This window comes from Lynx canadensis, chromosome C1, assembly GCF_007474595.2.
Source record: "Lynx canadensis isolate LIC74 chromosome C1, mLynCan4.pri.v2, whole genome shotgun sequence".
Taxonomy (NCBI): Eukaryota; Metazoa; Chordata; class Mammalia; order Carnivora; family Felidae; genus Lynx; species Lynx canadensis.
The window spans coordinates 22,961,466-22,989,141 of record NC_044310.1 but is presented as its reverse complement, the minus strand read 5'-3'; the positions used below and the strand labels follow the sequence as shown (position 1 = coordinate 22,989,141).

The window sequence follows — 27,676 nt, the reverse complement described above, 5'->3', positions numbered from 1 at the left end:
ATGATCGGTCAAATCCAGGCGGCCTGGGAGCTGGGCTGTGAGCCCAGGACACGGGTCCGTGTCCCTACTCTGCTGCTGACCTGCCAGTCGCTTCAGCCACTATTTGCTGCTGCCCCCTCTGTGTCTGGCCTGTGCCGAGCACTTGGAACCCGAGGAAGCTCAACCTGGTCCCTGGTCTCAGGAAGCTCCCAGTTAGAGGACGGAGCCAGCGCACGTGAGAGGCTAAGGGTAGTGAGTCAGGGGGGAGAAGAGGTTGGTTCTGGCTCTGGAGAATCAGGGCGGGCTCCGTGGAGGAGGTGTGATTTGTACCAGGCCTTGAAGGATGGCAGCACATGGATGGGCCAGGGTGGATGGAGGCTCAGAGGTGGGAAAGGTCACAGTCGATTGGGGTGTGGTTAAAAGCGGCAATTCCCAGCTGGGGGAGGTGGGGACAGAGCTACCTGTGGGGCGTCACTGTTTCTAATGAGAGCGTGTTGTTTCTTGCACTTAATACGTTCACTGGGCACCTCCTGGGTACCTGGCCCTGTGCCATGCGGTGATCTGGGCCCGGATGGGTGAACGTCACAGGGCCTCGGCTTGCGAGACGCCAGTGGCTCACGAGGTGGGCTTTGAGTCCCAACCAAGGCATCTGGGTTCCATTCTGCAGGTGGGGGATGTGGGTCTTGAAGTGGGCGTAGCCACGCTGCCCTGAGGGGCTGGCATGAGATGCCAACAAGCCACAGATGTGACCTATTCATATTGAATCCTGCCTGTTGAGGGCCTGCCCCGGGCAAGCCAGTCGGCCAAACATCTTCTCTACGGAAACTCACTGAGTCCTTACAACAACCCTGGGAAGGGGGGACCGTTATTATCTTGCTTTTACAAAAGAGGAAGTCGAAGCACAGAGAGGTTAAGTAACTTGTCCAAGGTCAACAGAGTGGCGTGCCTGCTAGGATTTGAACCCAGGCCATCTAGAATGCTCCCTGGTGTACAAGTGTTGCCTCTTGCTACCTCGCGCTTTGCAAACTGTAAAGTGTGATGCCCTGAGAGGATGAATCTGGGGCCAGTCACATGTCGCTAAGGCACCTGAATCCGTGTGGCTGCTGGGGGAGAGGCCCCGACCCGGCCCTGGGGGCTCCTGGCTTCCACACGGGTCTTTTCTCTGCTGCCTGTTTTCTGTCTAGGGTGGGCCAGGGGCTGAGGCCATCCTAGGCTGGGGGAAGATCAGAGGGCCAAAGAGTCTTTCAGCCGGAAGGGCCCTTGGACGCAACTCTTGTGCAACTTGTTCATTGTCCTGAAGGGGGGACGGAGGCCAGAGGAGTGATCTCTAGTCACAGCAAGGATCTTCTGAGGTCTGGTGGTTTAGCCTTCTTATTTTACATAGGGGGAAACTGAGGCGGAAAGAGGAATAGTGGCTGGCCCAAGTAACACAGCACGTTGGCCGCTGAGCTGGGACAAAGGACAAAGGTCTCCCGACTCCCCGACACCAGCTCTTGCACCGTTTCTCCTCTGTACCTGTCTCTGTTGTGCCACGACTGCAAGCCCAGCTCCCCCCACCCTTCTCCCCCAGGAAGCCACCCCTAACCCAAGCCCCGCTGCCCTCAGCCCCAAGACTCTATGCCAGATTGATTCCTATCAGTGCATTCGGTGTATTTCTCCCCAGTTTCATCCCTTGGCCCTGTTCACCCCTCACTGCTACCACTCTGTTCCCTGGGCGCAGAGTACAACCTCATTTCTCTCGCCTTCACGTCTACCTGCGTGCTGTGCACTCTCCGTGGACTTGGCCCCCTCTCCGGTGAACTCCTACTCATCCTGCAAAACCCCGCACAGGTGTGCCCTCCTCTGGGAGTCCTTTACCGACCTCTCCTCCCAGCTCTCAAGCACAGAGCGCCTTTCTTCAGCCCCTTCTCTCCTCCCTTCTTCTTCTAGATTTCTAGACCGTGCCCCTCCTCTACATGTTAGGGTTCTTTGCTGGGCCCCACAGTTTTTTCATAGCTTCTGATTTCCCCACAGGGTTGCATCCTTACCTCCCTGGAGCTCTCACTTGGATACGTTGTCGCAGCAACTCTGTCATTACATCATCTCCCTGTCGGGCCCTCTCAAGGGCTACTCGGTTTCATCTCCCCAAGTCCTGGCATGGCTACACTGTTTCCTTTTTCCGCCTTCACACATCCTCAGTCTGTTTTACTTGGAGTTCCCCACCCCCCCCCCCACCGTGGTCACACCTTGTCCTCTGATCCCCAGAATTGGAGAAGTGACCCCAGGGAGCAGTGGGTACGAGCGATGTAGCCTTCCTGCCTCCTTCAGCTGGGGGAGGGGGGTGGACTGGGTCCTTTCGGCCTCCAGCTTTCTGGAAGGTGGACACATGGTGGGCTTCCAGAGGCTCAGGCTTGGTTACCAGAGATCTTCCCCGCCACCCCGGCCTCCCCCAGCAACCCCCCTGCCCACCTCCTCCTCTGCCCACTGCTCCCCCCTTCCTCTCTGCCACCCACCCTCCTCTCAGATGCCCCTGCGTCACTCCCTCTCTTGCCGGTTGGAACCTCTCTTCTGCCTGGCTGCCACTCAGTGGGGCTAGGACTTCTGGAGTCCCCTGGGGGACAGGGGTCTTGAGGGCCGAGGGGGTGGTTAGGGTCAGACTCTACTCTTCACCCTCCTGGACCCAGATGTCCCCCTCCCACCCCCCGTATCTCCATTGATCCCTCCAGAAAGGTAGTTTCAAGGGCAGAGGGCTACAGGAAATCAGCCTCCCACCTTGCTGTTCACATGAAGACCCCTGGCCCGGTGAAGCTAGGACAGCTCCCCTAGGACAGTGGCTCCTTGGGGACCTCTACGGAGCCGAGCCCTGGCTCGGCTGGGTCCTGTTCTCGGGCGAGGCTGGGGAGCTGCGAGGCTTGCTGGAGGCCGGTCTCCGATCCAGAAGGAGGGGTTCCGGCTCTGTGTTCAAGGGACGGTCTGCGAGATGGTGGTTGAGCCCGGGGTGATCCTTTTCCCCCCGTGGAGCTGAGACCACGGTTCAGTTCAGGTTTGGACGAGGGGCTGGGTTTGTGTCCGCGCGTGTCGCCGCGTGTCTGTGCCGATGCGTGGGGCTCTCGCGTCCGTGCGGGGAAGGACATTGTGGCCCACGCCCCTGTTCCAGCGGCTCAGGTGTGGCCAGGCCCGGAGAATCGGGAGAACCCAGACTGCTGTCTCTCCGCCTCTCGGCTGTGGGGAGCCTGCCCCCCAACACCTTGGCTGGCCGTGGATATTAGCAGCTGCCGGGAGAATGCTGGGAGAATTGGGAGACGCTCTCCCGGCGTGGGAAGGTCGACGCACACCTAGAAACGTGAACACGTGCGGACGCATTTGCGTATGTGACGGAGCGTGCGGACCCGAACCCGCCCGGGCACACACAGACAGGGACACACACGCTCTCCCTGCCACCTCCGTGCACGCGTCCCACTCACGCGAGGGGGGCATCTGAGCCCATCTGAGACCAGCACAGGTGTGCATGCACAAATGTGCCCGCAGCATGCCCGGAAACAGCCCTGAACGTGCCCGCGTGTGCACATGCGCACGCACGCACGTTGCTGGGGCTCTTGAGCTACCGGGAATGTGTCCGCCCTTAATCCCAACTCTTAATCCCAGAGTCTAGGGAGCCCAGGCCGGAGGGGCAGCTGGTCATCTGGCCTCCTTAGCGGTGATTAAGGCAAGGGCGGGGGCAGGGTGCACAGGGACGCAGAGATCCGTCTTCTGCCTGACCTCCAGGGACACCACACGCTCAAAACTCGGGTTCCTTCAGAGATTTGGTTATATGTCCTTTACGGGGCCCCGGAAACGGACATCCTGGGGCGGAGGGAGATGGGTGTGGCTGTGTGTCCCTGAGGAAAGGGACACCTGGGGTCAGGGAGGCCAGGTGAGGTGGTCCTTTCATTTAACTGCTTACCCGACGTGGACCCTGAGTCAAAATCTTCAGCGTCTCTGGGAACCCTGTTTCTGGCCAGAGCATTTCCGGACCCAAGTGCAAAGATGAGGCCCAGCCGCGAGATGCCGAACTTGGGGCCCTGAGCCGGGATGGGGGTAGGGAAGCTTCCAGGAGGAAGCGAGGCCCGAGCCGGGCATTGAAGGTCCCAGCGCCTGGGCTTTTGGAAGTGCACGGGGACACTTTTGGTTGTCACAGTAACAGGATGCTGCTGGCATTTCCGGAGGGGAGGGGAGTGGTCGGGGCTGCTAAGTGGTGGCCGTGTCCCGTCCAAAGGACCGTCCTGCCCAGGTGGCAGTAATGTTCCTGCTGAGAGATGCCATTAGGTCATGAGATGTGGTGAGGATGCTTCTGGTGGGGGGGTCGGTGTGGACCACGCTCGAGTGACACTGTCCCTGGCACACTGGGGAGGGGTGGGGGGACAGCCCACGGGAGAACAAGACTGGGTCCCAGGAACAGTCCTCCCGTGCCATCTAACTTGGAGCCCCGCTTTCCCAGTCCGGGCCCTTCTCCTGTAGGCACTGACCGCTCCAGTCCCTGGGCCGGGCCCCTGGGACGCATCCGTCCAGCCTTCTGGAGGGGCGCTGCCCTGGCCTGGGGTTGGGCTGGCCCCAGCGGAGCGCCCTGCAGGGAGCGGGGCCAGGCCGGTGGGACTGGGGCTGGAGCCTCTGACCTGCCTGCGGGCGGGGGGGCGGGAGGGTCAGGTGATGGGCCAGGTGAGACCCGAAGGCGCTTTTGGTCAGGGAATCCGTGTTCAAGTGACACGTGAGGAGCGGAGGACCCGTCTCATCCTTGGGCTGCAGGGCATGCGGGGGCCAGGGTGCTCAGGGTCCCTAAATCCCTAGTGGGCATCTGCACTCCCTCGGAGCGCGGGGGGAGAGGGTTCTGCCTTTTGGCGGTGGACTGAAGACGGGCTGGCTGGACGCAGGGATGTGCCGGACCCACGGGAGGCCAGCGGGTGATGTCAGGGGAGGGCACGTGGGGCCCTGGGGTTGTCTCTGGAACCCTCCGCGCCACGGTTGGGACTGAGGGCCAGGGGGTCCTGGCGGAGGTTTTGGGTTCCCCTCCTCGGGATCCTTGGTGCCTGAGTTCACCCTGGTTGGGGTGTCTGGGGGACACGGGGCACCTGCCAGACACAGGCCCGGCCCTCGGGACAGATGGGCGGCTGTGTGGAGAACAGAGAGTGGACACCAGCCTGCGGGGTGGGTGGGTGGGTGATGGTGGCCGCCAGCTGAGATGGGCGGGGACTGGTACCGGGGAGCCACGTGGAGCGGGACACGGGGTGAGGGATGGGTCCTGGAGACATGTCTGCCCTCAACATTGCTTTAGACGGCCACCGGCGGCAGGGGACCGATGGGCTCGTCTTCACATCCAGGTGTGCTTTACCTCTGGGGCCCTGCCCCCTTTCCTGGCAGGGCCGCATCCTTATGCCCCTCCCTGAGGGCAACCAGGGGTCTGGGCACCCCAGAACCGCGGAGGGCTGGAGGCGGGGCACTGGGGTCTGGGGACGGGGACGGGGAGGGGGGCAGCCAGCCTGACTTTGGAGCTGCCTCCCTTCTCCTGGGTCACTCTGGGCCAGGCCTGCCCCCTCCCTGTGGTCCCACCTGCAAAGCGGCCTTTGACAAGAGCAGAGGAGGTAGCTGCCACGCTGGGCCTGTCCCACTGCGGTCGGCAGAGTCAGTGTGTGCCCTCCTGGGGGTGAGGGCTCGGGAGGCTTCACCCGGGGCTTAGTTGGGGGATACTCAGATGGCAGAGGAGGTGAGCTTTGCCCCTGCTCACCTCCTTTCCCATCTGAGTATTTGAGTTTAGGCTCTGCTGTGTGACCCTGGGCAAGTTTCTTACCCTCCCTGAGCCTCAATCTCCCATTCATTCTCTCCCCCCCCCCCCCCCGACAAACAACAGCTTTATTGAGCTTGAACTCCCCTGCCATAAATTCACCCATCCAAAGCATCCAGTTGAGTGGTTTTGAGTACAGGGTTACACAGCCGTCACCGATTCTATATATTTTTAGCAGCCCCCAAAGAAAGCCTGTACCGTTTAGCAGTCACTCCCCCTTTGTCCCCAGTCCACCGGCCCTAAGCAGTCACTTCTGCTTTCCCTTCTACGGATTTGCCTTCCTTGGACGTTTCGTACGAGTGCAATCGCACAACATGGGGTCTTTTGTGACTGGCTTCCTTGACTTGTCATCACGTACGTAGTTCAGGTCCGCCCGCGCGGGAGCGTGCACCAGAACCTCGCTCCCTTCTCTGTGGAGCAACGTCCCGCCGTGTGGACGTGCCATCTTTTATTTATCTATCAGTTAATGGGCACCTGGGTTTGGCCGCTGTCTGCCTATTATGAATAATGCTGCTATTTTTTTTTAATGTTTATTTATCATCGAGAGAGAGAGAGAGAGAGAGAGAGACACAGGGCGCGAGCGGGGGAGGGGCAGAGAGAGAGGGAGACACAGAATCGGAAGCGGGCGCCAGGCTCTGAGCTGCCGGCACAGAGCCCGACGCGGGGCTCGAACTCACAGACCGCGCGAGATCTTGACCCGAGCCATAGTCAGACGCCCAACCAACTGAGCCACCCAGGCACCCCATATATACATATATATACATGTATATATATTTTAATGTATGTGGACATATGCTTTCGCTTCCCTTGGATACGCACCCCAGGCGTCGAATTACTGGCTCATCTGTAACTCTCCGTTTCACGTTTTGAGAAGCTGCCAGACCATTTTTGCAAAGCGGCCACCCTGGTGTTGATCCCCGCTGGTGCGTGAGGCTCCAGTCACCTCTCCAGCCCTTGTTATTCCCGGCTTTCTGGTCACCTTCACTCTCGCATCCGTCCGTCCCTCGGGTATTTATGGAGCATCTATATTTGACGAAGCGGGGTGCTCGCTGCAGAGTTAGGGGGAGGACTTGCCCCTTGAGGAGCTGTTTGGATTCAGTGGCACAGTATCTCCAAAAACCTCTGTGCACCTGGGGGGGGGGGCGATAAAGACGATCCGGGGTGGAACCTGGGGGTGGTCAGGAATCACGGGGGCCCCTGAGAGCAGAGGAAAAGAGAATCTGTGTGTGCTGATGACCTGCCGTGTGTCACTGCCATTGCTTCAGTCCTCACGACCCTCTGGGCTGTATGGTCTCATTTGCAGACGGGAAGACTGAGCTTCAGGGCCAGGCAGCTTGCCCCAAGGTCACCGAGCTGAGAAGTAGCAGGGCTTTGGGCCAAGAACCTGTTTGGATAATCTCACTTAATCCTCCCAATGCTTTGAGGTTGGTTCTATTCTTATGCCCATTTAGTAGGAGAAGCAATGGGGCTCAGAGAGGTGGGCTTATTTGCGCAGGATCACACAGCTCCCCGGGGGCCGGTGCTGGGATTTGGATCCGAGCAATCTAGCTTCAGGACTCCTGCTCATTGCAAGGCCCTGCCTGGTGTCCTGGGACTCAGGAGATGGGGGGGAGAGCCTAGGGCACCTGTCTGCACCTCCCCTTTCCCGGTCAAACCCATAGTGCCGCACAGAGGGTCATCTCGGGCTGGGGCCCTGCCATGCCCCCCTGCCCGCCCCGGTCTTTTGGTCTTGATTCTTTGCACCCCACTCTCCCATCTGGGCAGTGGCCGTGGTGGACCCGCGTGGCTCACTACCTGAGTCTGGCTCATTCCATCCCTTGGAGCGGAGCAGCTCAGAAGCCAGTGGGACAGCTCAGGGCTGGGGGGCGGGGGGCGTGGCGTCTCCACCATGTGTGAGTTATAAATAACACAGCAGATGGGATGGTGAGGGGGTCCACAGCCCGGGTCCGCGAGGAGGCTGGGCTTGGACACACGCAGATGGGGACACTTTGCGGGTGTGTGTGTGCACCGTGTGTCCTCAGGGTGCGTGCTGGCACGTGCCTGAGAGGTTCCAGGGAGGATGGCAGAGCTATGAGGTTTCCCAGGACAGCTGGAAGGGCTGGGCCTGCCTTGGGCTGCCTCCAGGGTCTGTTCAGTTTCTCGGGGGAGGGCTGGGGGTCACCTGGCTTCAGGTGGCCCCCAAGATCGGGCTGAGGATCCTGCCCGTTGGGCTGGACTTCTTCCAGGTTCTGTGGGCATGAGAACCAGACACGTGGCCCTGGGACCTCTATGTGCTTGCCCAGCGCCTTCCCCACCCCCAGGCCTCACTTCCACCTGCCTTGGCCACCTCCCCCCACCCCCCCACCATTCTGACTCATCGCCTGAGTTCTCTGTGACCTCCAGCAAGTCGTCTGACCTGTCTAGGGAGTAAGGAGGACCTTTGCGCCTGACTCCGTGTAAGGAGCCTGGCATTTAGCAGATGCTCAGTAAATGCTGCTTCCCCCCCAGCCCGGGGCCCGGTTGTAAAGCAGCTGAAATCGAAGGTTCCACTGGGAGCCTGCTAATCTGCAGGGTTTTGCATATAATTTGCATAGTGATTTTATGAAAAAAAAAATGCTGGGATGAGTCTGTTTCTCGTCCCTCCTCCCAGCTCAGTTGGAGTCCTCCCGGTTGGCTTTTGCAGGGACCAGGGAGAACCTTTGTCCCGCCCCCTGGTTTTAGGTGTGGGGAGACTGAGGCCAGAGGACAGGGCCCCACATAGTGATTGGGGGCGGGACGTGGGTGGCGTGGGTCTGTTGAGGGTGATCCCGTTTACGGGATCCATTGAACAAGTATTGATGGAAGCTGGCTGTGTTCCAGAAATACCCCGGGCCCTGGGAACACAGGAGTGGCCTTGCCAGACCTGGTCAAGGGCAAACCGAGGCCCAGTGAGGTGAGAGCGCTTGACCGGGGCTCTCTGGGAGCCCGGACTGGAACATCTGACCCCCATGCTGGCTTGTTCCTTGGAGGCGTGTGGGCCTCAGGAATGGTCAGGCAGGCCCAGTCCCCTTGATCGTTGGTGGGGATTTTTGCAGAGGCTGGGGACTCCGTCCCAGAGGCAACTGCTGGTGAGTCATGGGGTGACGGGTGGGGCTGCTCACCTGAGCCGCACCGTCTGTCCGGGGAGGACTTACCCTTCATGTCTGTTCATCCCCAGACGTCCAGTCTGTCTGTCTGTCGGTGCCTGTACAGGGTGCTGTGCGGAGGTGGGGGGACTGATGGTGGTGTGGTCCCACCCCTGAGGAACTTCCTGGTGGGGCAGGGAGTAGGTGTATGCTGTAGTACAAAGAATGTGGTCTTCGCGGTTCGGCTAATCCTGGGTTCAAATCTGGCCCCCGCCGCTGCTGTGTGACCTCAAGTCAGTTGCTTTACCTCTCTGAACTTTGGGATGCGCACCTGTGAACTGGGGATAATAACCCTTCGCCGGGAAGCTGTCTGGGAAGAGAACCGAGGTGAGGTGCATAGAGAGAGTCTGGCACGTACTGAGCGCTCCCTCCGTGGCCGCCAACTCTTGTCCATGGTAAGGGAACGGAAAGGCCCAGGCCTCGTCTGGAAAAATGCCCGGGGAAATGAGTATCACGTGACAAACTGGGATAATCTGCGCGCCTGCTCCGGGGGTCAGGAATTCCCTGAGCCCAGGATCTGGTGTCAGTGAGGCTGGGGTTCAAGTCCTGCTGTGCCCTGCTGGCCTGAGAGTGTCTCGCCATCCCCGGCACCTTGAAGGGTTTAGGTGGGGGGAACAAGAGGGGTAGGCAGCTGGGGGAGGAGGCCTCAGTGGGTGGCCCTGCTTTCAGGCACCAGCTTGGGGACAGGAACAAATGAGCAGTGTGAGTCAGGACGGCCAAGAGGGTGGCACTGGACAAGGCAGGTGGCTGGGGCTGGCGGAGCGATGACGGGGGGTCCCAGCCCGGGGTTGGGGAGGGGGGGCCGCTTTGCCCAGGGTCTGGACGGAGGCTGCATGGTGGGCAGCTGAACGGTGGCCAGCCTGCACCCCCAGCCGGGACCGACGGGGATGACAGGGCCAGGAGCTGGGCTGGCAGGAGACAGAGGGTGAGTGGGTGTCCGGGCCAGCTTGCCCCCAGACGTTTCCAGGCCTGGGGAGGGAGCGGGCCCCGCCAAGCCATCCCGTCGGTGCTGAGACGTGCTGCCCAGGCTGTGCCGGCTCCACCGGGCTCTTGTGTCCTTCCCTTCTGTCCTGCATGTCCTTCTGTCTGCCCATGAGCGTCCTCTGGGACGAGCTTACTGGTGGGGTCTCTGCAGGATGAAGGGGCCCAGGAATTGCCAGACTGGAGAGCGGCAGGGATGGGGACACAGAAAGAATGTGCTCTTTATTTATTTATTTTGAGAGAGAGGGAGAGCACACACACGTGTAAGCAGGGGAGGGGCAGAGAGAGACGAGAGGGAGAGAGAGAATCCCAAGCAGGCCCCATGCTGTCAGCACAGAGCCCGATGCGGGGCTCGATCCCACAGACCGTGAGATCTTGGCCTGAGTCGAAATCAAGAGTCAGATGCTTAAACCGACTGAGCCGCCCAGGCACCCCAAGAACGTGCTGTTTCTAATAATCAAAGGGCTCTGAGTTTATCATAGAACATTTGGAAAATACAGACAGGTCCTGAGGGGAAAAAATGAAACACTGCCTGTCATCCCAGCACCCAGAGAGTTTCTGGAAAGCCTTAGTAGGATTCGGTGTTTAGAAATCCACTTTGGTAGGGCGTTCTTTAAAGCAGGATCGTGTTGTCTAGTTTTTTCTAACTTGTTTCCTAAACTTAACGATGATAATAGTATTCATAGGCAGCGTTCACTGAGCGATTCGTTAATGTGTCAGAGTCTCCTGTGCACCCGGAGTGGGTTATTATCTTTGTTTACCAGGAAAACCGGGCCGTGAGAGTTAAATACCTGCCCAAGGTCACCCAGGTATTGAGAGACAGAACCATCTGTACGATCCCATCAATAGCCGAGCCGCATTGCCTCCTGACAACCAACGCGTGCATTTTCCCCTGTCCTTAAATATTCTTTGAAGCAAGTAAAAAACAAAAACCTTCTGTTCCCCATTCATGCCTTTTTAATGGCCTGAGAAAAGACAGCGCGGGCTTATGAAAACTCAATTATTGATAGCTACATAATATTCCATGTTATGGTTATGCCTTCATTTATTTAACTAGTCCTCTGTTGGGAAGGTCGGTTGTTTCCACTTGTCATCAGTAACATTTCCCCAGGTCTCTTGAACTGGAGGACTGGGTTCCCGACTGCCCAGAGTGTCAGTCAGAAAGGCCCTTAGAGCACCGAGCGAGTGAGGCATCGGGAAGTACGGAGAAGGGGGCTGGTCTGGGGCTCAGAGGCTGTGGCCTCCTGCGCTGGGAGTTGCTTGCTCTCCGGGGCGCCCTGGGGTGGGGGGGTGTGGGCAGGGGTAGTGCTGCCCAGGGGAAGGGGGATTCCGGGAAGGTGGGGGGGGCACAGGGGTGTTTTCCCGCTCCCTGAGCTGCCCTGGTGGGAGATTGGAAGTAGGCTTCTGGAATAAGGGCGGTGGGACAGGGTACGCCTCTGTGCTTTGCTGACTGTTTGGTGTGTGTGTGTGTGTGTGTGTGTGTGTGTGGCGGGGTGGGGGTGGGGGGGTCTGTCAAGTTTAGCCTGGGCCTTCTCTGCCCCTCCCCCCGCCCCTCCCCCACGCCCTTCTCTCTGGCCCTTGGGCTCTGTGGCCCCTTCCCCAGCAGGTACCACCTTCATGCCCCTCACCCCTCCAGCAGCAAGCGAATGTGGCAGGTGCTGGGTTCCCAGCCAGGGCAGCTGTGGACTGGCAAGGGGGTGGGGACCGAGGCGTCCCCCTTCCTGGTCCCGGCTCTCCATTGTGAGCCCCCCTCAGCTGTCCTGCTGCCCAGAGCCTGGCCCCGGCCCACATTCCTGCCGTGACGCTCTGGGTCTCCGGGTTGGAGCTGGTGAGCGTGAGGGGCACTGAGTTCTCACAGGACGGAGGGCCTTCTGGGGACAGGGACTGGTGGGGACAGAGCCTGTGGGGATCCAGGGGGCTCTGCCGAGACCACCCTGCTCCCACCAGCTAGTGGTTACGTCACTGCGTGTCCCTGGACGGATCCCTTGACTTTCCTGAGTGCCGCTTGGCAGGCTCGGTCCCCACCCCCACCCCTCTTAGCAGGGACTGGGGTGATGCAAGCCCTTCCCCTCTCTGAGCCTCAGTTTTCACATCTGTAAGAAGAAAGGGTAGAACCCCGTGATCACTGAGGCCTAGTTTGGCCTTGAGGTGTGGACCGAGGTGGGAAACGTGCTGTGGTAAGGCTGACCTCCAATTATTCTGTGCCACCTGTGTTACTAGTGTCCCCGTGTGACCGAAGAGAGGCTCAGAGAGGTTAAGTAACTTGCCCAGAGTCACCCAGCAAGTAAGCTGGACTTGAACCCAGGGCTGTCTGAATCTAGAGCTGGGCTCCCAACTCCTGCTCACACGCCTCTAGTCCCCGAGAGCGGGGCGCCTGAGTCTGGCTCATGCAGGGCAGGAAGCTTGGGCAGAATTAATTATACTTGATTTTATTCTTAGCTTTTGTGGCACGATTAGCAGTGCTCAGGGGTGCTGGGCTCCTGGCCCCCTGCCAGCTGACCTAATTTGTGTGTCTGCGTCTGTTTCTGTACCTTACCCTTTCTCCCCGCTCATCCAGCCTCTCTTTTTCTTCTCTCTGCACCCTCCCCTGCTGTATGGCCTTGGCAGGGCCTCTTGACCTCTCTGGGCATCCGCAGCCTGGGTGTGACCGTCCCGATTCTATTTCCCACCACGAGGATGGCGAGGCTTGAATGAAGTAAAATCTTCGGAAAGGATCACGGAACGCTGAGCGCAGAAGGGACACTAGCTGCAACTACGTCCATTTATCCAGCTCTGGATGTTGGGTCCTGTGCTCAACCCGTTACCTGCGTGATAGTATTTGATTCCCAGAGCAGCTAGAGGAGCAACGCACTATTAGCGGCATCCCCATTTTACAGATGAGAAGGCTGAGGTGCTGAGAGACTCAGAGGCTTGCCTGATGTCCCACGGGTAGCGAGGGGAGTGGCCGATCCATTCCGGCTTCACCTCTGTGCTTTCCTGTGTCTCAGGGAATGCTCTTGATGGGGGAGGGCAGGTGATAGGGGCTGGGCCTGAGAGACCCCAGACTTGGAGTCTGGGAAGGAGGCTGGGGGCAGAGGGAGGCTCCCTGGCTTTCTCCCTGAATGCACCCCTGCACTCAGAGGGGAGGAGACATACCTGAGGTCCACCTGATTTGGGTCCGTCCCCCCCTTCCCCCAGGTGGCAGCCCCTTGGGAAGGGCTCACCCCAGCGTTGTGTATGCTTGTTTGTACCCAGAAAGGAAGCCTGCATGGTGTGTGTGTGTGTGTGTGTGTGTGTGTGTGTGTGTGCGCGCGCGCGCGTGCGCATGTGCATGAGGGTGCGGGATTGCCTGCTGGCTGCAGTGTGTGGGTGTGTTAGGCGCGTGGATGCGTTTATCAAGCATGAGGGGGGGTTTACCCAGAGGTGGGGCGCAGTGGGGGGCAGGGGCAGGCCACAGGGTCCTGGGGCCTTCGGATTCAGTTCTCCTTTCAGGGGATGGCATGGATAAGTATGCTAATTATGCATGGAATTATGCAAATGGAGAGGTCGTTTGGGGGTCGAAGGCTGTTGTCACCACTCTCCCCTGGCACTTTGTGACTTCTGAGTCTTTCCCTGTGCCTCCCAGGCTCAGCTCCCGGCCCCCATCTCTTTCCTCCCTCCTCCTCCTGGTCCCCTGGGAGCTGCAGCCACCAGCACCCCTGCAGTGTTTCTGGGGGGCACCCACTGAGTTCCGGCCCCTCCAGCTGGCCCAGGGAGGGGTCAGGCTGGCATTCAGCTGGCTGGGGGGGGAGGGGGCTGGGCAAGATGGCATCCTGCATCCCCCTACCCCCACCCCCACAAGTGTCCCTTGCATTAAGCTTCCCAGGACGAGTTCAGGGGTGACCGGGCTGTTGGCCACCCCTCCTTCACCTCGTCTGGGGGCCACTTACTATGCAGAAAGGATGTTCTCTTGGATGCGGGTTTGGAAAATCACTGAAGTGGCCCCTTCCCCAGCTCTGTCTGATTGCGCGCGAGGCTAAATTAAGATGTGAGAGAATTCGCTCCCCGCGCCTGCCACTCTCGCCTTCCTGCTTTCTCTCTCACTCGCCCGCTCACCGCGTCCTCCCTGCACTGCCCCCTCCGCCTCCCCCCTGTGCCCCTCTGACCCCTGGCTTCCCCCTGCCCTGCGCCTCCCCCCTCCCCCCTCCCCGTCGTCCTCTCTATTCTTCCACTATCTTTCCCTCTCCTGCCCCCCTCCATCTCTGTGGGAAGCTGGAGCTCCTGGTCCTTAGCATGGAGGAGATGGTCGCCATGGTAACGGTTGTCATGTCGATGGCTACTGAGCTAGGGATGAATAGTATCTAGGTGAGAGCTACCTGAGTGGAGGCTGATGGGTTCACAAGAGGCTCCATGCTTGTCTCGGGGCCTCAGAGCTGCACCGTGTGCCCCCCCCTGCCCAGTGCCTGCCCCCAATGCGTGGCCCTCTTTGTACCCAAAGGCGTGCCAACGCAAGGTGCCTCTCTGAGGCTGCCTAAGGGTGTGTGCATCAGGGTGTGTCTGTATATGTTCTCTCTCTGTCTCTGGGAGTATCATTTCAAGAGTCTGTGTGGCTTTGGGGCGAGTCTTTGGATTTGGGCAGGCCCTTCCGGGAGCAGATTGTTAGGGGCTATTGCATGGCATTGGTCACCCAAGAATCATGAGGACTCCCTATTTTGGCTCCCATGTTGACTCCAGTTTGGGCACTCCCCGGGGACCTCAGACTTCTTAGAACCCCTCCTCCCGGCTCCTCCCTGGCCTTTCCTGGAAGGATGGAAAGACAGTGAAGACAGCTCCACTCCCAAGTGCGCTGTCCTGCTGTGTGGCCCTGAACAGGAATTGCACATCTCTGGCTCCTGGCTGCTTGCCTAAGAATTAGGCAGAACGTCTCCAAGGGACTCCAGCTTGGCTGGCCCAGCTTGAAGAGGCTGGTGGTACAGGGAGCCTTCTGTTTCCCTCACCGGGGGTCCTGGGGGTTCGTTCTTTTGGGCAGCGGGGGCAGAGATGGGAGCTGGGGCAAGTCGGATGATAGCTGCTCTGAGCTCCTGGAATGTCTGAGAGCGAGAAAGACCCAGCAATTAGTCACGGGAGCAATTACACTAATTGTTCCACTCCATGACTCATTGGTAGCAAGTAAATACTGATTAATTCATTACTTTGCGTGTGTGTGTGTGTGTGTGTGTGTGTGTGTGTGGTAACAGGGGTGGGGTGGCAGGACGGAGGGCATCTCCTGGCTTGCTGCCCTGGCCTCTTGCCCCGGCTGGCCTGGGGAGGGCTGCGGAGCAGGTGGTCGAGGCTGGGGCAGGAAGCCAGGGTTGGGGTCCTCTCTCTAGCTGTGTGCAAACCCCAGAAGGGGGCCCATCAGGGGGCTGAGGACTGGCTCGCGGCGCTGGCCCGGTCCCCTTCCTGCTCCACACTCCTTTCGTGGTTCCCACGTCGGTCAGACAGTGCGAATGCTCAGACTGTCCCTCAGATCTGCTGAACCACCGAGTTCAGTGTTCACGATATTCTGACGTGCGGTCAGGACGGAAAGGAACCGGTTTCCAGGATGGAGTTGTCAGTTGGTCGCTGAAAGCCCCCTGTGATGGGGCTTCCCCACCTGCAGCTCCGGCCCGCCCCTGCCCCGGGCACTAGTCCCATCTCCCAGCTCAACCCCGTTTCTTAACAGGCATTTCCTGAATACCTACTATGTGCCGAGCAAGGTCCCGCCTCCATCCATCGAGATGTAGTTCTGTAGGGCGGGCTGTCACCCAAGCAGACCCAGCTCACAAATGGTGATAGGCGTGAATTCAGAACCATAGGATCCTCGGAAAGATCAGAATAGGGTGGGGCTTCTCGAAGGAAGTAGAGTGGAGGTTCGCTGGCCAGACGTTGGACGATGAGGGGATGGGATCAAGAGTGTTCTGGGCGGAGGGAACAGTATGAGTGGACAGGAGAGACCAGGCACATTCCGGGAATGGAGAGCTGCGAGCGTGTCTGGAATCCAGCAATTGGAGGGGTGCAGAGGGACCCCGGATGAGGCTGGAGGGCGGGCATGGCCAGCCCGGGGAACACGGGCTGCACTTCCCCACCTCGGAGACTTGGCGTATTTCTTTCTCTTCCCTCTGCTGGAGATGCCTTTCTCTCTTGTTCCGTTGTTTCAGCCCCAAGCGCTAATCCCTCCAGATCCGTCTCACTTTCCTGGGGAAAGCCCTCAGGGGCAGGGACTGTGGCTTGACTTGGCTTGGAGCCAGGGTCAGAAGTGTAGCAGGGGATGGGGCCCCGGCTGCCCCCTTGGAGGGGGAGGGACTCCTGCCTTGCTTGCCCCTTGTGCTGGCCGTCCTCCAGGGTTGCAGTGGGGAGGGACAGCCCCAGCCCCGGGCCTCCCCAGCTTCTGACACTGGGAGGAGTCTGGGGAACCTGCAAGGAGCCCCTCGCACCCCTCCTGAGGTGGAATTGGCTTTTGGGCCCTCAGCTGACTCGGGCATCGAGATCCTCGGGGTGGGGAGGTAGGCCACCATCCTGGTTTGGGGAGGACCCAGGGCCAGGGCTGGAGTCTACACTCCCTTCTCTCCCTCCCCCTCCCCACTCTTACCCAAAGTACCCCCCTCCCAAAGCCCCTCGTCTCCCTAAACCCCGTGTCCGACTAATCGCATTGCCTTTGAGACTTCGATTGGGTCCCCAGCAGAGTCTGAATCTTGTCGCGTCACGTGCTCTCTGGTGACCTAGGGCAGCTGGGTGGGCCTCAGCTGCCTCCTCTGCAGAACGGGGCTGATGACCGTGGCCACGCCAAGAGTCCCGCCAGGCGTCCCGGGCACCACACACACATCCGCACGCCGTGTGCTCGCGGCACCAGTGAGGCAGGCACTGTGGGTAATGAGTACAGAGCGGTCACACGTTTAGTAAGTGATGAAGGCGGGACTCATCCAGTGTTCTGGCTCTAGACCCCTGGTCTGCCGCCCAGCAGTTCTGATCAGGGCGTCTGGGAGTGGTCCGGGTCCCCGGTGGGGGCAGGAAGGTGGGGCTGCTGTCCTAGCCTCTGGGGGGTACCAGGAGGTGGTATTCAGGCCTGCCCTGGCCCTGTTGGCCCGTGTGGTGGCCACGCCTGACGTTGTTCCTCAGTCGCTTGGCCCACAGATGTGTCTGCTGTCCCTCTGGGCACGTCTGGGCTGCAGGTGCTGAGCTCTGTGCCCGCCTCTGCCTTCCTCAGGCTCAGCGCTGGCGCAGTGAGAACTTCGAGAGGCCCGTGGACCTGGAGGGCTCTGGGGATGACGACTCCTTCCCCGATGACGAGCTGGACGACCTCTACTCGGGGTCCGGCTCGGGCTGTAAGTACCCGCCTCCCCCCCCCCGCCCCCAACCCCTTGCCCTGTGCCTGGGCAGTGCCGTCTGCCTCCGGTGCCCCACCCAAGGCTCTGGGATTACTGGGAACAGGGGCCCGTGCAGGCTGGTTTCCATGGTGGGGGTGAGGGGCCGGGGTGGGGGGTGGGGTGGTCAGGCAGGGGAAGCTTCTGGGCCGCAAGCAGGGGGAAGGGCAGCCCGTCCTCCCGGGGCTGTCGCCAGGGCTTTGAGACCTCAGAGCTCAGGACTCGCCGCTCCCCCGTGGTTCTCTCTGCACTGTTTGGGTCTCCCTGAAGACCTCCCACCTCTGCTGGGGAGCACGGACGCCCCTCAGTAACCCAGTTTTTAGTACTGCCCTGACCTCTTGGAGGAACTTAGTAGTCACTTCTCGGATCTGCAGGGGCGCATCCTCAGCAGAAACCATTTGACTGACTCCGCTTGGGTCAGGTGGCCCCCTTCCTGTCCAGTCAGCTGTGGCCGAGGGTAGAGTTCAGGGAGCGGTGGAAAGGGGCAGACGCCTCCACCAGTGCCTGGGACAGCCCAGTTCTGTGGCCTGGGAAGGGCCAGGAGAGTAGTGTGAGGTGAGGGAGGTTGCCCCCGCATCCCTGGTTTGAATCCCAGCTTCGGCGCTTAAAACCTGTGCCACCTTCAGCCACTCTCCCCCTCTGAGTCCCTGTGTTCTCACCTGGGGATCATAGAAGAGCTATGCCTTCTTCTCAGAGCCTCTGGAAGGCTTCAGCGTAAGGTGTCAGGGTCTGGAACAGGGAAGGAGTTCTAAAAACGGTAGAAAAAAGGGGTGTGTGTTCGGGGGGCACCTGGCTGGCTCAGTCGGAAGAGCTGTGACTCTTGATCTCGGGGTCTTGAGTCGGAGCCCCGCTTTGGGTGTTGAGATTACTTTTTTTTTTAATTTTTTTTTTCAACGTTTATTTATTTTTGGGACAGAGAGAGACAGAGCATGAACGGGGGAGGGGCAGAGAGAGAGGGAGACACAGAATCTGAAACAGGCTCCAGGCTCTGAGCCATCAGCCCAGAGCCTGACGCGGGGCTCGAACTCCCGGACCGCGAGATCGTGACCTGGCTGAAGTCGGGCGCTTAACCGACTGCGCCACCCAGGCGCCCCTACTTTTTTTTTTTTTTTTAATTAATTTATTTATTTTGAGAGAGCGAGAGAGCGCAAGGGGGGTAGGGGCAGAGAGAGAGCGAGTGAGAGAAAATCCCCAGCAGGCTCCACACTGTCAGCGCAGAGCCCGTGGCGGGGTTCGAACTCACGAACTTCGAGATCATGACCTGAGCCGAAGTCGGACATTTAACCGACTGAGCCACCCAGGTGCCCCAAGATGACTTTTCTTTTTTTTTTTTAAAAAGGGGTATGTGCTGAGATTGGGCCCTGTGAGAGGACAAGGCGGTCTGATGGGATGGTAGGAGGTCTCTGTGCTATGGGCCTGGCCACCCACAGTCCTCTACCTCTAGTCTCCCCGCTTTAGCCCTACTCCATGTAAGCCTCTTGCAAGTTAATCTTCGTAAAATCCATCTCTGCTGGGTCATGTCTCTACTCCTGAACCTCTCTGGCTGTTCTCCACCCCTCCTCTGCCTGATCAGGGGCCCAGGGAGTAGGCTGCACCTTCTCTCTCTCTCTCTCTCTCTCTCTGTCCCCTATTTCCTCCCGGGCCCCTTCACTTGTCCAGGCTCAGAGTCTGCCAGATTGCTGAAGCATTTCCCTGTAGGAAGGGCTCCTTCTCCTCCTTGCTGTCTTCCTGTGGCCTGTGCCTCCGGAGAAGCCCTTAAGCGCCTCATGCTCATGGCGGGGGTTTATCTAGGCCTGGCTTTTCCCACAATGCCACTCCCTGCTTCCCCCCAGCTTTTAGCAAGATCTGCAGCCCGTAGGGCTTTTAGGCTGCCACTAGGTCCAGGCCGGGGGGTCTGGAAAAATCAGAGAAGACTTCCTGGAAGAGGTGCCCTCCCTCCCCTGCCCCCACCCCCCGAGGAATTTTTGGCTAGGCAGGGAAGGCTTAGGGAACATGCACCAGCCGCCGACCAGCTGTTGACCTGTGGGCAGGCTGTGCCTTACGTCTTTCCCTCATCTTGTCCCGGGGAAATTGCATGGAGTGAGGGCTGGGATCCGCCCCATCTTGGTGGCCATTGCTTACCTGGGACACTCCTGCCCTCACGATCAGCCAGCTCCCTAGCTCTCTCCTCTTCCCCACCCCCTCAGACTTCGAGCAGGAGTCGGGCATTGAGACAGCCATGCGGTTCAGCCCAGATGTGGCCATGGCAGTGTCCACCACACCCGCGGTGCTGCCCACCATGGACATCCAGCCCGTGGGCACCCCGTTTGAAGAGCTCCCCTCCGAGCACCCCACCCCGGAGCCAGCCACCAGCCCCCCGGTGGTGACAGAGGTCCCGGAAGAGCCCAGCCAGAGAGCCACCACCGTCTCCATGCCCACGGCTACCACTGCTGCCACGACCGCGGGAGCCCTGACCGTGGCCACGGTGCCCGCCACGGTGGCCACCGCCGCCCCCAGCATCCCTGCGGCGCCCCCTTCCACGGCCATCACCTCTGTCATAAGGACCACCGGTGCACAGAGGCTTCTGCCTCTTCCGCTGACCACGGCGGCCACGGCCCGGGCCACCACCCCAGCGGCGCCCTCGCCTCCCACCACGGTGGCTGTCTTGGACACAGAGGCCCCGACACCCAGGTTGGTCAGCACAGCTACCTCCAGGCCAAGGGCCCTTCCCAGGCCAGCTACCACCCAGGAGCCTGACAGCCCTGAGAAGAGCACCCTGCCCCTGGGGACCACGGCCCCTGGACCCACGGAAGTGGCTCAGGTGAGCAGTTTGGGGGAGGACAGGGAGCGAGAGCAGAGGCGGGTGGGTCGGGCCTGGGCAGGGGAGGTTGCAGCTGGGCAGGGCGGGGACCAGAAGGGTCTGGAGATGGGCCAGACATGGCTAGAGAGGGTGAGGCCAGAGGGCCAAGGCTGGGGGCGTGAAACACAGGATGGGGACAGAGGTCGAGGTGGATGGGGATGGAAGGGAGACTAGCCCTGGGGCTTAGGATGTTGGGACAAGATAGGGATGGGGAAAGAATCGGGTAGAGCGTGGTTGGGGGGGCGGGGCAAGGGGCCTGTGCAGGGCCAGGGGGCAGGCATCCTGGAGTGAGCTCAGGAAGTCGCCGATTCTTTCTGTCCATCCCATTTCCTCACCTGTGAGAAGGAGGAAATAATAGGACGCGGACCCTAGTGTTGCGGAATCATCCAAAGCGCCTAAAACGGGGCCTGGCAATGGTAAACCAGCCAGAAGCTTCGGTATCGTCACGGTCACCGTCATCGCCGTCGTTGTTAGTCTGAGGGTGACTGGGGCGGGGGGGAGGCCGAGGGAGAGGAGAGCCCTCAGCTCACGTGTGCGGCGTGCTGCCCGGGCGGCCGGCTCAGAGCTGAGCGTCCCCGTGCCCTCCCTCACCCTGGCATCTACACTGTGGGCGGCACTGCGCCTTCCTCCTGCTGCAGACGAGGCCTCACCCGCGATGGCAGAGTCAGCATCTGAGCCCCGCAGTTGGCTCTAGAGAGAGGCCAGGGCATGTGTGTGTGTGGGGGGGCGGGGAGGGTGTTAGGGGTGAGGGGTAGAGGGTTGAAGGGGGGAGGATGCGGACATCAGGACTGTGGGGGTGCATGGGATCAAGGAAGTGGGAGCAGTAGCCTGGTCCCTGCTGGGTGGGCTGGGCTAGGAGGGGGAGGAGGTCGCACTGATTGGGGTACAAAAGCCCTTTGCAGCCGGCCTCACGGAGGGAGGAGGGCCCTCAGGTGGGAGAGGTGCCTTCAGGTCCCCCTCAGCCCCTCTGACTCCCCAGCCCAGGCCAGATGCAGACCCCGCCCTCAGCTCCTCTGAGCAGCTGGGGCAGCCTGGTACTTCCCAGACACTGGCCAAGCAGGAAGGGGAAACAGTGACAGGGGATGGAGGGCGGGGCACCAGGCCCACCTCGCTCTGCTCACCCCCGAGGCACCTACATCCTTGCCCCAAACCCAGCCCTGGTCCTGCTTCCCCCTGGTGGGAGCCGCCGGGCTGGTTTCCTGGACGCTTGCCTCCAAGGGGCATCACACTCTGCATTTGTACACTTGAACTGACCCCCGGGGCTGAGGGCCTCACCCCTGCCCCAGGTACGTGGCCTGGGGACCAGGCAGCACCTAACAGTCCCCAAACAGCAATTCGACAGCGATCTCCCAACAATGATCGTTATTACCAAGAGGCGGCTAGAGGGGGAGGTGGCAGATGGGGTGGGGATAGGATGTGGCCAGGTGAGAACAGAGGCGGTGTGGGGTGGTTACAAACCCGAGACGTTGGAACTGGGTGGATCTGGGTTTTAGTTCTGCTTCTACTGCTTTACTACCTGTACGTCCTTGGCAAGTCACTTAACTTCTCTGAACCTATTTCCAGCCCTATAAATCAGGGGTAACAGTACCTCCTTCACGGGGGTGTTGTGAGGGCAAAACGCCCATAACGTGTTTAGCACAGTGCCTGGCACATAGCGAGTGCTTAGTTAAGTAAGTGTCGGACCCACTGGGAATGCGGGGTGGTTTGGGCAGAGGTGGGGGGGTGCCCCATGGCAGGAGGGGCTGAGGCCTGGATCCTAGGCTCATGCCTCCCTCCCTCCAGACCCCAACTCCGGAGTCCGTCCTGACCACGATCCGGGATGAGCCAGAGGTGCCCGTGAGCGGGGGGCCCAGCGGGGACTTTGAGCTGCCGGAGGAAGAGACCACACAGCCAGACACAGCCAATGAGGTGGTCGCTGTGGGCGGGGCTGCAGCCAAGCCGTCACCTCCACCTGGGACGCTGCCCAAGGGTGCCGGCCCAGGCCCCAGCCTCCTGGACAATGCCATCGACCCAGGCAGCTCAGCTGCTCAGCTGCCTCAGAAGAGCATCCTAGAGCGGAAGGAGGTGCTCGTAGGTGAGGCCTGGGGCCTGGGAGGAGCCCAGAGTGAGGCAGCTGGTCGGGCCTCAGTTTGGATGTCTAGGGACCCGAGAAGAGGTCAGGGCATGGGGTTTCTAGGAGCCTAGTCTCCTAGGAAGGGAAAGCTGGGGACTCAACCCCCAGACCCTCCTTTTGTTTCCTCCTCTGACCTTCCCCTGTCCCGGGGTCTGACCCTGCCTCCATATCCTCCTTCCGGCGAGGTCTGTGAAGGCCAGCCAGCGCTGCCCGTGTGAGAATTGGCCACCCCGCGCCTCAGATTCAAGGCTCTGAGCCCCCTCCCCACCCGGGGCCCTCCGCCCTCTCCCCAGGTTCTGAGCCTGTCCCCAGCTTGTCTTTAGCCCTTGACCTCTGCCTTCTTCCTCCGCAGCTGTGATTGTAGGCGGGGTGGTGGGCGCCCTGTTCGCGGCCTTCCTGGTCACGCTGCTCATCTACCGCATGAAGAAGAAGGATGAGGGCAGCTACACACTGGAGGAGCCCAAGCAGGCCAGCGTCACGTACCAGAAGCCTGACAAGCAGGAGGAATTCTACGCCTAGCGGAGCCTAGTGGAGCCACAGTGCCTCCCGTAGCCTCAGCGTCACCCTTCCGCCTAGCCCCCGGCCCGGCCCCACCAGCCCTGGCCTGGGACTGGGCCTGGGAGGGAGTCTGGCCTCGGTTCATCTCTGCCCGCCCTCCCAGGGTCTGCCCAGACAGCCAGCCTCACGCAGATCTTACCTGAGGGACAGGGGGCACTGCCATCTGCCCTAGACTGTGCCCTTACCAGCTCATCTCTTGTCCCCCCGCCCTCCCCACAATCAGCCTGGGGCTTCAGGACTCGTGTCGGCCGGACAGGAGGAAGGAAGCTCCGGATTGGCTGGGAGAAGAAAGGGTGGGGCTTGAGATGGGCTCCAGGCCCCAACCTGGCCCCCCCCCAGGGCCAGCTGAAGTCTCGTTTCGGAGGCGGAGAGGCACGCAGGCTGGTTTCCAGGATGAGCGTTTGGCCAGCTCAGCCCTCGACATCATCGAGACACTGTGGCCTCTCGCGACCGTCCCGGGGCCCCTCTCTGCCCGGGAGAGACGGTACCTCTCGTCACCAGCCTGTTTTGCCCTGGCCTCTCTGGGGTGGTGGGGCCATTCTCCCCTGGCCCCTGCCCAGTGCCCACCTACCACAGGCCTCACCTCATCCCAGCGTGCCCCTAAGGAATCGACTTGCTAAGAGTGCTCTGGCAACCACTGGTGAGGAGGGGCTGGGCTGCCTGGGCCTCCCTCCCTCTTGCAGGCGGACTCTGCACAGACACCATCTCCCACACGGCCACGTATGACGTCACACACGAAGGCGACGACGCGCAACGACAAAACCTTGCGCGGTCCCGCTCACCCAGCCGGTGCAGACCTGTCACAGACATGCTTCCAAAGATGCTTATTCTCACGTGTTTCTCACCCCGCGGCCCCCCCTCCCCCCGCCCCCCAATGCTCACAACAATGCAAGGCACTAGTCGTCGTCCCCTGATGGTGGTGACAGTGTGGCCTGCCCCTCTCTCTGTCCCCCTCCCCCCATGCACACTGTGGCACCAGGCAGGCTGTCCCCAGCTCCCGGGCTCACCGGAGAGGGTGGAGTCAGGCTGGAACAGTCAGCCCATATTGGGTCCCCAGAGTTGCCCTGCCACACTCAGCCCCTCACCACGACGCCAGCACCAACCACGCGGCCGCCGCCCCCAGCATGTCAGATACGATCCCACGTGGAGGTACAGTCTCCCCCCTGCACAGCCCCGCGCTTGTGCTGCAGGGGAACCGGCGGGCACTTGCTTGCCTCTCCTGAAATAAAGTGGGGGGGGATGCTGCCACAACCCCCCCCCCCAGGGCATTGCACATCGGTGGGGCCTGCTCCCCTCCCCTCCCCTCGGTAGCTCGCCGAGGGGTGAGTTCGGGGCCAGTCCCCCGCTAGCTAGGAGCCTTGCTGAGGAAGGCAGGCTGGTTCCTGGAAATGTGGAGGGGGTTTGGGTCACCCAGGACCACAAGGCCTGGGGCGGGGAGGGGTGTGCGGCCTGGCTCCCGGTCTCCCTGTACCCTCTCCTGCTCTGAGCTAGGGGCTGACTCTGCCTCCCAGGACACAAGTCTCCAAAGTGCCTGCGAGGGTGGGCCCTGTCGCCTGGGCCTCCTGCACCCTCCCTGCGGCCTCACCAGGCCCACCTCGGTCCCGCCCTGGGGCCCTCCCCGTGGACACCTGCCCGCTCGCTGGCCAGACAAGCTGATGGTTCTTGAAGCAGCCCAGCCAGACACACTGCCCCAGGCCGGGAGCTGAGAGCAGGTGGGGCTGGGGGGGGGGGGCGTCCCAGGCCCCGGCCCACCTCCCCCTTCTGTGTTACCCTTGCGAGGGGGCCGCTTCTGTAGATATTTTAAATGTGGGGTCACAAATCTCCTTGGGGGAGGAGGGTGTGCTTGGTGGGGGCTCCTGAGGACACGGGATGTGGTCTCAGTTGGGGTTGGCTGGTGCTCCCCCCCCCCCCCCGCCGCCAACCTTCAGCCCAGATCAAAGTCAGGAACCTAGCTTTTATTTCTGTTCCCTTTTCTAGACTCCCTGGCAGCAGATTTCTGCAGGGTGAGGGGGGTGGGGGGTGCCCGAGTCATTGAGAGCAAGGGTCCAGGGAACTTCCACACCCTGTCTTTTCCACCATCCTGCCTCCGGGCTGGGGCTTTGTCTTTCGGCCTCAGTGTCCCCCCGGGCAGGGCCTGGAGGCCTGTGAGGAGCCCAGCCGGTCCCAAACTTTGTGATGGGCAGGAGTGAGGGGAGGCACCCTGGGCCCATGATTTGTTGAAGGTGAGGCGACCTGGCCTCAGTCATCCCTGGAGTGTGGAAGGGCGAGGGGAGGAGGGACTGATGTCCCAGCAGCTCCCTGGTGGGCTGCTGTGGGGGGCCAGCAGCTCTGGTGACCAGGCCTGGGCAGGCCAAGGCTGAGAAGCCAGGGAGCATGGAGGAGAGGGGACGTGAGCCCAGGGATGGTGGGCCTGGGGTAGGAGACCCCTGCATGGGCCACATGTAGCCCATGGTGGGGCGGGGCCTGGCAAGGACGGAGGAGCTGGGCTTGGTCTGGCTGGAGTGGACGTGGAGTGGCCCCCTGCAGGGGTCCAGTCTGGTCCCAGCAGGCCTGACTCCCCACGGAGGGCTGGCTTCTAACTTGGGACTTGGGGCTTTGCCTTCTGGCACACGGGCCTCTTCTCTCTGTCCTTAGCGTTTGAGAGAAGGGGCCAAGGGCCTCGTTCATGGAGCCCTGGACCTGAGCCCAAGGCCCAGGCTTTATCCTCGTGGAACAACACAGTCTGACTGGCCCAAGTTCATTCCGGCCAGCCCGGCTGGGGCAGGGCAGTCCAGGAGAGAGGTCGGTTAAAAGGATGAGCTGGGGCTCTCCTCGGTGCAATGTGGGTGCGGGGCTCTCACTCTGCCTGGGCACGAGGTGTGATCCAAGCAGGGCCTGGGCAGATGGGTCCCCAGACACACCAGTGCGCTTAGGGAGGGTGTCCCGCGAGGCCCTGGCATTTCCTAGAAGCCGGGCCGATTCCAAAGGGGAGGGGGCTTGTGTGGCCGGAGAACCTCCCTGGGGCCTCAGCTGCCAGGGAGGGTGGCTGGGGCCTCGGGAGGTGGGGTTCGGACCCTCGCTCCAGCTGTGACTTCTAGAACCCAGGTTCTGTCTCCCTAAGGGGCCACAGGGGCATACCTCTCCTGAAAGGTGCGTCCCCTTCAGCCCTGGAGGGGGCTGGGTGGCAACCAGGGCTGGGTGAGGCAGGTCTGCGTTCCGTGGCTTGGGGTGCTCAGGCCAGATCCCCGCCGGGGCTGGCAAAGCCATCTGTCCAGGCCTCCAGGCTGGGGCCCCAGGCGCAGGAAGCAAACCTATCTTGGCCTCTCTGGTGGGGCGGGAGTGGCCACCACCTCCTGGGCTCTCCCGGATTTCTCCTGACAGCCACCACCCTGGACTTGCTTCCTCAGGCCTCCTGCCTGTAAATAGAAGCCCACGAACTGTACAGATTTACGGAGATGCCAAGACTGGGTCCTGGAGTTGCCATCTAAGGGCTGATGGGTCCAGCATCCCCCCCCCCCGGTGCCCACCCGGCAGCTTAGTGCACAGCGTGGCAAATACGTGTAAATACTTTTCGTAGGCAGTGTGGCTCCAGAGAGCCCCCTGAAGACAGTGTCCCTCCCGTGCGTCCTTTCTCCTGTACAGAACCCTTCGCGTACCCGGCCTGGGGTGGGTGGGAGTTTGTCCTTCCCTCCCCCAAGCCTTCCCTGCCCTTTCTCCCCCCCCCCCCCACCATAACCTGTTTATTAACCATACTTGTCCTGAGTTCACGGCCAAATCTCTAAATAAGGAAAAGCGGAGGGAAAAGACTGGAAAAAGAGACCCAGGTGCCTGCCCCCCTCCCCCCCCCGCCACTGGGGGTACTCACCTGTCCCAGCCTTGTGAAGGAGCTGTTTGGTTGTTTTGTTTTTGTTTTCTGTTTGGTTGTTCTTTCTTTTTTTTTTTTTTTTTAACACTTCCCGTGCTGTGCCCATTTATAAGAAGAAATAAAATTAAGCTGAAATGATACAGTGTGGCCTGAGTGTGAGATAAACAAGGAGGCTTTGGGGGAGGGGCGGCTCGTGGTCCCCCCCCACCCCGTCAGCCACTTTACCCTTCAGAAGAAATTGAGAACCAAGCAAGGAAAATTGACCGGCAGCCTCTCGCGGGAACCATTATGGTAAAAGCGACCGTAGGTTGAGAATGTTCAGGAAACCACGAAGCTGACTGTGGTAAGGCCGCCTGGGGGCTGCGGTTGGGCCGGGGCCAGTCTGTGGTGGCGTTGGGGGCCCTGTGGTTCCCCCCCCCCCCCCCCCCGCCCAGGGGGAAAGAACTGGTTTCAGGCCACAAAGGGAGAATGTTGGGACCACAGGACATCAGAATCAGACTGACTAAGGCCGGACGGCTTTGGGGTCGGGAGGCCTGATTTCAAGCCCAGGTGACATTTCCCAGCTGTGAGTCTGGAGAGGCCACTTCTGAGCTCGCGGAGCCTCGATTTTCTCACCTGCGAAACGGGATGACAGTGACCGCCCGCTAAATGGAATGTGGTAAGGATTCCACGAGGAAGAATAGTGCTCCGTGCTAGAACAGAGCAGAACCTCAGGAGAAGCGGTTTTCCCTGACCTGGCACCACAGACTGACCCCTAGGGTCACAGGGTCATGGAGCTGGGAGGGCCTCGGGCCAGCCCCCAGCCCTGGGCCCTTTGGTGCAGAAGTCCTTGTGCCTACCCCTGCCGGCGTACCTCTTGTGACAGGGCTTTGGTGTATCCTGGGGACCAGTAGGTCACTCTACCTGTTGAGAAATCCTTTCATTTTTAGCCAAAATTGGCCTGTCCAGTGTTTCTCTTCTCTGGGGGCACACCAGGCTCTGCCCTCTTGCCCTGGGATGGCCCCTAGGCGTGAGTGTCACGGTCGTGAACTTCCCTCCTCTAAGGGAAGCCTCTCCACGTGTCCGGCAAGCATTCCCTGCAGGAA

The 27,676-nt window shown here is 60.7% G+C and overlaps 1 protein-coding gene across 1 annotated transcript; it reads left to right on the top strand.

Annotated features, from left to right (window-relative positions):
• SDC3 (syndecan 3) lies at positions 1 to 26,657 on the top strand. Its single transcript, XM_032594072.1, has 7 exons — positions 1 to 214; positions 1,700 to 1,809; positions 16,219 to 16,379; positions 17,008 to 17,198; positions 19,424 to 20,037; positions 21,859 to 22,150; positions 22,542 to 26,657. Exons 1-7 carry the CDS (start codon positions 1 to 3, stop codon positions 22,706 to 22,708), a joined length of 1,749 nt encoding a protein of 582 aa, XP_032449963.1. The 3' UTR covers positions 22,709 to 26,657.
• The last annotated feature ends 1,019 nt before the right edge of the window (positions 26,658 to 27,676 follow it).

Bases quoted from the DNA above. Each gene is read 5' to 3' on its own strand.
- SDC3 (XM_032594072.1), top strand. From the start codon at position 1: ATGATCGGTCAAATCCAGGCGGCCTGGGAGCTGGGCTGTGAGCCCAGG. The intron at 215-1,699 runs GTGAGAGGCTAA...CCCTGGGCGCAG, and splicing joins AGAGGACGGAGCCAGCGCAC to AGTACAACCTCATTTCTCTC. The intron at 22,151-22,541 runs GTGAGGCCTGGG...CTTCCTCCGCAG, and splicing joins GCGGAAGGAGGTGCTCGTAG to CTGTGATTGTAGGCGGGGTG.